The sequence below is a fragment of the Pteropus vampyrus genome, unplaced genomic scaffold (genome assembly GCF_000151845.1).
Source record: "Pteropus vampyrus isolate Shadow unplaced genomic scaffold, Pvam_2.0 Scaffold143, whole genome shotgun sequence".
NCBI lineage: Eukaryota > Metazoa > Chordata > Mammalia > Chiroptera > Pteropodidae > Pteropus > Pteropus vampyrus.
Genome location: NW_011888924.1, coordinates 2,754,300 through 2,762,341, shown reverse-complemented (window position 1 = coordinate 2,762,341; position 8,042 = coordinate 2,754,300). Strand labels below are relative to the sequence as shown.

The window sequence follows — 8,042 nt, the reverse complement described above, 5'->3', positions numbered from 1 at the left end:
AAAAAAAGGGATTTCTAGTCTATTCTATTTCTTTCTTAAAGAAACAGAATGCTGGCTGTGACTGACTAAATTGATTTCGTGACTCACGCAGTTTGAAAAACACTGTTTTAATGAAAAATGGGTCAAATACCAGGGCGTGGGATCTTCAGGACATAGTGAGGGAAGCAAGGCTAGGCTTTTGCTCCTGCCAAAAAAAATAGCAGAGCATAGAGAGTATACACACAGATTACAACTGTGTAAAATACAGATAGAGATATTAAAAATGCCAAAAGATATACTCTGATTTCTCTTCGAAAATGCCAAAAGCAAATTTATAGTGATATAATATTTTCATATTCATTTGTTTTTGTTTTTGTTTTACTATAAAGTCATTTAAATCACAATAAAAAACTATCATTTCAAAAAATAGCCTGCTTTCCCGAGTAAAAGTCAGAAAAGAGAGGGCATCTTTTAGGACACTCAATAAGCGCCTACTGGGGTAGCTTAGTAATAACTGAAGGGCTTTTTTTTATACCCAAATTAATTCCAGATCTGCCAGAGATATAAATGCAGGAAAAAAAAGTATTAAATTAAACCATAGAAATAATAAAAGAAAACATAGATGCATTTTTTCTTTAATAATCTTGGAGTATAGAGGAACTTTAGGTATGAATCGCAAAACTGAGATACCATAAGGAAAAAGGATGGATAAATTTGATTAACTAAAGATTAAAAGCTTCGGCATGGAAAAAATCATAAACACACTGACAAAAAGAAAAATATTTGCATAGAATCTGAGAAAGAATTAAACCTTTCATTTATAAAGGACTCAAACAAATCAATAAGGAATAGTAAAAACGGGCAAATGTATGTGAACAGGAAGTTTATGGGGGGAAATATAATACACCAATAAACATAAAGAACATACTCAGCCTCATTAAAGACCAAAGAAAAACGAATCACAACAATGCTATATATCACTGTGCCTCAATTAGACTGGCAAAAATAACGCAATGTTGACAATACTCAGTGTTGATAAGGGTGGTAAACGTTGCTTTTGATGGAACTGTTCAGCCATTTTGGGAAGCACTTTGGCACAAAGCACTTTTGTGCACTGAGATGCACAAAACATTTCAATGGATAATTTGACTGCTAGGAATCAATCCCATAAATAATAATAATAAAATACTTGCAAACATACAAAGTTATAAGTACAAGTATGTCTGATGCAAGATTGTTTTAATAGCAAAAACTGAAAAAATATCTAAACATGCATCAATAGAAAATGTGGTGAATACATTATGGCCCATCCCTGTAACAGGATTCCAAGTTGCCACTAAAATGATGTAGAGCTATGTCTGATATGGAGAAAAGTTTACAACATATTAAGTTAAAAAAAAGTTATAAAACAGGATGTTTAACAAGTCCTATTTTATGTTAAAACAAAGAAAAACAAAAACTCTATGTGTGCGCATGAACGTATAAGCAGAGTAAGCTTAGAGGACCACACAAGTGGTTTTCTCAGAGTAGTGATACTATGAGTGACTGTCACTTTATAGTGTACCATATTTTCCGAAAATTTAACCCACACTATGTATTCTGATCAGAAAAATATCACATATACATAACATTTATATATGTATGTAAGTATACATATATACACATACATATTATATACATGCTTGTCAACATATATACACACACAATGGGCAGGGGTGGAGTAAGATGCCAAAGCAGAAGGTCATCTATGATGAACTTCAGGGCTCCTTAATATGTTGTAAACTTAATATGTTGTAAACTTTTCTCCATATCAGACATATTGAAACTACTCGAGGCCATCTGTGTTAGAATGTGCCTTTCCCTGACTCTTCCCTGCTTCACAAGTCCTTCCCCCACAGGTCCCTGGGGTCTGCTGGCTGCCTGTCTCAGAGCTCTCTCCTGGACACTCACACTCAGGCTTCCCTCTGCTGCCGCCTTTCTCTTCCAAGACCAGTTCTCAGGTCACCTAACTTGTTTCCAAAGTCTTGGTGATGGGGGGTGGGTAGCACGGGGGAGCTCCTTATCAAATGCGGGAGATGCGGGAGATCAAGGCTGAGGACCTGGCCCTCCCTCCTTCCTGATTTCCTCCAAACCCCACTTCTTGATGTCTGACCCACACTGGCTTAAAGCTGTGGTTTTCAAAGTGCAGGTCACACAGTGGATCGTTTCAGTGAGTTATGGCTGGAGTTAAAAAAAAAACCAAAACACTGAAATAGAATAGAAAATAGCAAAATGCATCACATATTAAGGTTAAGTATTGTCTGTAAAACTTTTGTTTGGGAAATTTATGCATATATATGTGTGTATATATATGCATATGTATGTGTGTGTATATATATGTGTATATATATATACACACACACACACACGCACACACACACATACACACATATGCATATATATATATTTTTTAAACTGTGTCACAGTCAGAAAGTTTGAAAACTAGGGACTTAAAGTGATTGAAAACTATCTTGAGAACAGCAACCCGTAGGGAAGCCCCAGGCCCTTTCCAATCCTGGGCTCTTTCTCCCCATACTGACCCAGCAAGCCAGAAAGAATGAAAAAAAGCAAATCAGGACTGACCCCTCACGGTGACCAGCTCGCTCCTGGCGTGTTCAGAGGTCTCCACATTTTTCCCGGAAATGATGGTAGCTTGACATTGGAAGAATATCACACGGTCCTGTTCCTCAACTGTGAATTCCAGCATCACAAAATTCTTGTTCTGAGAAGTTTTTTCTCTTTTTTGCCTGACAGCTTTGATATCTAGTTCAAATTTTTCAATTGTGAAAAGTATTGGGGCCTTTTCCTCTGGGACAGAACAATGGACCGTCACGTCCCCACCTTCGATCGCCTCCTTCTTGTTCAGTGTCACTGTGGGTCTGGACACTCCTTTGGGGAAAGAGACAGTCCATTAGAACCAGTTTGACCTAGTGGCACAGGCCTCTCGCAGCTGAGTCACGGTGGTTGACCTAACGGTTCTTTTCTTTTAGTCCCAGAATACCTGGGGCTACCTACCAGGTAATTATTGAGCACATAGGTGCCTAGCACTGCAAAAGGTACCTGGAAAATTATAAAATATGTTTACGATGTGGTTGATGCTTTTGACATATAATACCACTGTCTTCCCAACTGATACAGTTAAAAACAAAACAAAACTTTATACTGTATTGAATGCCAGCCACAGAGCTAGGCTTGACTTTATATGTAATTCTCATACTAAATCTCCTGAGTGGGCATAAAACATAACATTATGCCCATTTTACAGATGAAAAAGGTGAAGTTCGGAATGGTTCAAGTCTCATCCAAAAGCTCATAGCATTTTCATGTCTTGTACTGTTTTATTCCTGACTTGCAGTCTTGGGAAATGCTTTCTGAGGGAATGAATGAATGAATGAATGAATGAACAAACTCCTATATCTCTGAACCCAAATTTCCCACAATGATTTCTCTCCTGTTTCTCTATCCCCATCCGTTTCTTCTTCTTCTTCTCATTTGTTTTATTTTGATCATTTATGAAGTGCCTTCTATGAGCCAGATTCTTTGTTCGAGGTACAAAAAGAGACCAAACACTATCTCTTTCCTCATGATTGCACAGTGCAGAAGAGAAGACAGATCTGTGAGAAATAGTTGCAACAAGTGAAAGCATAACTGCCATTTACTGAGAACTCATTATGTGCTGGTATTGGGCTAAGTACTTTGCCTGCACGATATCTTTTAATCCTCTCGAAATTCCCTAAACTGGGTAATATTATCTTCATTTCACTGACGAGAATGTTAAAGTTTAGAGAGGTTCAGGGACTTGCCCAGATTGGAATTCAGGCGGAATCACTGCAAAATTCAATGTCAACACTTGGTCCAATGGCCTTTATATAAACACCAGTGAATGTAGAGAAAGCATAAGAGCTGTGAGGACCAGGACCCTGGGGGTGATCACTTTTGCTTGGGAAAGTGTCAGAGAAGAGATCACTGAGTTGAATGTTGAAGGAGAAATCAGAGTTGGCGAGGAGATGAGATGAAGGGTATTTGCGGGAGGGGGCCTGGCATGTGCAAAGGCAAGGAGGTGAGAAATAGCCTGGCATGTTTGTGGCATGTCTAATGCCTACATTTCAGGTTAGGAAAATTCCAGGCAGATGAGTGAAAAGAGTGACGGATGGGCCAGTAACTGGTCCAGTGCTACTTTGCATTCAATTACTGTTCTGGCTATTGCATGCGTTAGCTTTATCTGCTTGAGCTACGTTCAATTCCAGGGACTCACCTTTCACGAACACCTCATACTCCGTAGTGGTTTTCTCCTTGTTGTTCAGAATCACAGTGCATTTGTATATCCCTGCGTTGTAGACCCGGGCCTGGGGAATGAAATGACTCTCTGCGCTCTTCATGGAGGAGACATTGTGAAACAGCACGTCATCCTTATAGAAGAGAATCCAGTGCTGAGGCATGGTGTGCGAGGTGGTGCTGATATCCACGATGCACGTCAGGGTCAGGTTCTCCCCATTTTGCACCGTCTGTGCTGGCAGGATTTCCATGTGGATGCTGTTGATGGTGAAGGCTAAATGCCAAGAGAAGGAGGGCAGACACATCTGTTATCTCAGAAACAACATTGTCCTGGAGATCCTACTGGTTTTATCACATCCTGCACAGTATAGTGTCCAGGGGTCCCAAATGCCTACAGGGGCCAGGCAGGTAATCACTCTGGGTAGTGGGTCAAGCACGAGGCAGTTGGTACTAAGCTGCTCATATTCCCACCAAGACGAGGTGGTGGTCTTCAGAGTGTGACAATTAAACATGTCCATAGATATGCACAGCCTGTAAGCTGCCACATCATGGCCCCTAGAAGAAGCATAGGATTCAGGCAGACAAGCATTCAAGTCCCCATTCATCACTTACTGTGTGATGTTGGATAAACTGACCTCCCTATGCTCTGCTTCCTCATCTGTAAGATGGGGCAGTAATATATACTTAGGAGGTTATTGCAAGACTCACAGGAGAGGAGCAGGAAAGCATCCAGTACAGTGCCTGGCATACAATAACTGTTTCATAAATGACAGCTACCACCATTCCGAAATCAGGCGTCACACCCAGGAAATTTCCTTCCTCATCCAGGCCTGAAGGAATTAGCACAGTCCTAGCTGGCGTTTTCCAGCTGATGAACTCCAAGAGTCCTCGCCAGATGGGTGAAGACTTGAAACCACTTCTGAGGCAGCCACTTGCAGCCCCCATCCCCATCTGCCATTGAGAAGCAAAGAGCACAGGTTCTCCTCTACCGATGAGGGGACTCTCTGGTCAGCCCCCAGAGTAGCTATGATACCCAATTAGCTACCCAACCTCTGCCAGAAACCAGGTACCAGTTCAACTAGTCAAATGCATCATTTCTGGCCCATGTCATCCCGCATCTAATATGCAGCAATCATAGACTATCAACAGACTAGAAATCACATTTTGAAACTTATTTAAAGTGGTGGGCCGACGGGAAGATGAATAGCTTAGAACTAGATGCTCTCTAGCTATTTAATAAGTATTTTTGTCTGTTGGTTGGTTGGCAATAGGACATTGCTCTGAAAATTTTCCAGGCTAGAAGGTTCTAGACCATGTTCATCGATCAAGACTTTTGTCCAAGCTTCAGGGCAGGTCTGTCTTTTGAGGATCCTCTTGGTCCTGCCCATAGGTCCTTCTACAGCCTACCTGGTTATGCTCCTTGATGCCCCTCAGAGTACCTCAGCTCTACCTTCCCTGTGGTTTATCACCTGAGCACATGGACTCAGACTTGATCAGCACTGTAAAATATTCACTCTCCAAACTCCTGTCACGAAAACAGCCTCAAACATCTCACTGTCTATATATGGCTAGAAAAAATGAACAACCTGTGAGGAGTTTGGGGGGGAAATGTACCCAAAGTCCATGACCTTAAAATCAGGTATAGCCTCTCAAAACCTCGAAACTCCTACATATGTCCCCCATAAACCTCCACCATGCCTGTTCTCAAGAAATCTACTCATTTGGTTTCAGGACCTAGGGTTGAAAGCTATCGTATCTGGTATGCTTTGTTAGTCTCCCGTCTCAACTATGAAGTGTGAATAAAATAATCACAAGATATTAAATATTTATTTAAAGTTTTGAGTGGACAGTGCAGTCAAATGTTTCAAAACCCCCAAAGGTAGATGATACGGTGTCTTTGAGAAAACTCCAAAGAGCCTACTGACAAATTGTCTCAAATAATGCAAATCTTAAAAGGCAGATGGACATAAGGTTAATTAAAAAAAAAAAAAAAAAGCAGGATAGTGGTCACTTCTGAAGGGAAGAGAGAGAGAAGACTGGGTGGAGCACACAGGGAGATACTGGTATAGGTAATGTTCTAATTCTTGGGTTGAGTGGTGGGGTCCTGTGAATTCGTTATGTTATTAAAAATACACATATAAATAAAACAAAAGGCAATTATGTAAGGATCAAGGATGAGAGTGTACTATGAACCAAGGATTATTATGATCAATCCAATTTTGTATACTTGAAGTCCAAAAAAGAAAAAATATAGAAAAAATATAGCATAAAGTCTCTTCTCTATTCCTGTTCCCATCCACCCAGTTCCCACCTCCCCTTGCAGAAGAAACCACTGATTTTAGTTTTTTGTGTATCCTTTTAGTTAGTCTTTATGCACCTATAAGCAAATACAAAGATAAGTCTTATTTACTCCTCCCTCCTCTTTTACACAAGATGTTACTCTCCATATACAGACAGCTCCAAGCAAGGACCTCGCTCAAAGTTTATGTGGCCCATGAGGACTTCAGAGTCCAGAGATGGTGTGGGACAATGGACACCAGGTGTTGTTCAAGCAAAATAGTGTCACATGGTTTAGGCAAGGCTCCTAAAAGTTCGATTCTCATCAGATACTTTGTTAAGAGAAAAATATTCATAGGCTGCGCCTGATTAATGTATATTTATTGAGCCTCCTAGATATTCTAAATCTCCTTATTTTTAGACAAAGGAAGATCTCCAGAAATTTGTGTGCTTGGGCCATCTTGCCATGGTCCCTCATTGAATTATATTAAACAATACATAATTTTTATAAGTGGTCTCAAGTCAGTTTTCAAATAAGAAAAGGTACAGCTAGCTAGCTGGCCAGAGACATTGGTAAAAACTGTCTTTTCCTCTTTTAACAAAGTCAAACTTTTTCCCAACAATTTAGAATTTAATTTGTCTATAATGTCTCAGGTTTTTAAATGAATCCAACGGTCCACACCTGTCCTTTTCTTCTGAGCAATTACTTTGACAAAAAAAAAAAATGGCATCCCATCAGTCCATGAGATGAAACAAAGTGAGGGTTTAAAGTCAAGTCATTTCCCACAGCATTAGTCTTTAGAACTCTTTTTTCCATTTTTCTCTATTCCTGTCAGCTGAGGAGCCCCCTGGGTGAGCTCTCAGTGCAGAAGATTCTTTGGACCATATTTAATTTTCCATTGATTAAAATGGTCCCTTCCCAGGCAGGGGCAGGCAGGTCTCACTACCCCTCCCTCATTTTCAGCCAGGCTGTTTCTATCAGAAGATAGTAGAGAGCATAAGTCTGGCGCCAGACCGTCTGGGCCAAGTTCCCTGCTGAGACTCACAAACTGTGTGGCTTTAGGCAACTTAGTGCGCTTCTTCGAGCCTCAGTTTGCTTATCCATACAACGGACATAATAATCGTGAGTGAACATGGGAAGCTGAGTGTAAGTACTTGAGGTACAGTTGCCGGCACAAGTGAAGAGCTTGAGAAATGTTAGCTAGATTCTGTCAGTCATGGATATAAAACCAATTCTTGTGTCTCGAGGTCGCTAAAGCTCTATCTCAATTACATATTTCTAGAGAATTTTTTCAAAAGAAAACCATTTTTTTTTTTTTTAATTTCCCAGGTCTAGTATAGCAACTTCTCCAGACGCCCAGTGTTAGTCATCCACCGTGTTAGGCTACTTTGCTCGCATCATCCTGAATGAAATGCGTACCTATGGCAGGCGATGCCTCAGACTGGACATGGAGCTGGGTACAGCAAGAAAG

The 8,042-nt window shown here is 40.5% G+C and overlaps 1 protein-coding gene across 1 annotated transcript in view; it reads right to left on the bottom strand.

The window, feature by feature from the left end:
* The window catches only part of PECAM1 (platelet and endothelial cell adhesion molecule 1), a 29,787-nt gene that overhangs the window by 13,654 nt on the left and 8,091 nt on the right, over positions 1-8,042 (bottom strand). Inside the window, exons 3-4 of the mRNA XM_023535657.1 lie at positions 4,274-4,567; positions 2,602-2,907 (exon numbers count right to left, since the gene is read on the bottom strand). Coding sequence (XP_023391425.1) covers positions 2,602-2,907; positions 4,274-4,567 — 600 coding nt within the window. The remainder of the gene's footprint in view (positions 1-2,601; positions 2,908-4,273; positions 4,568-8,042) is intronic.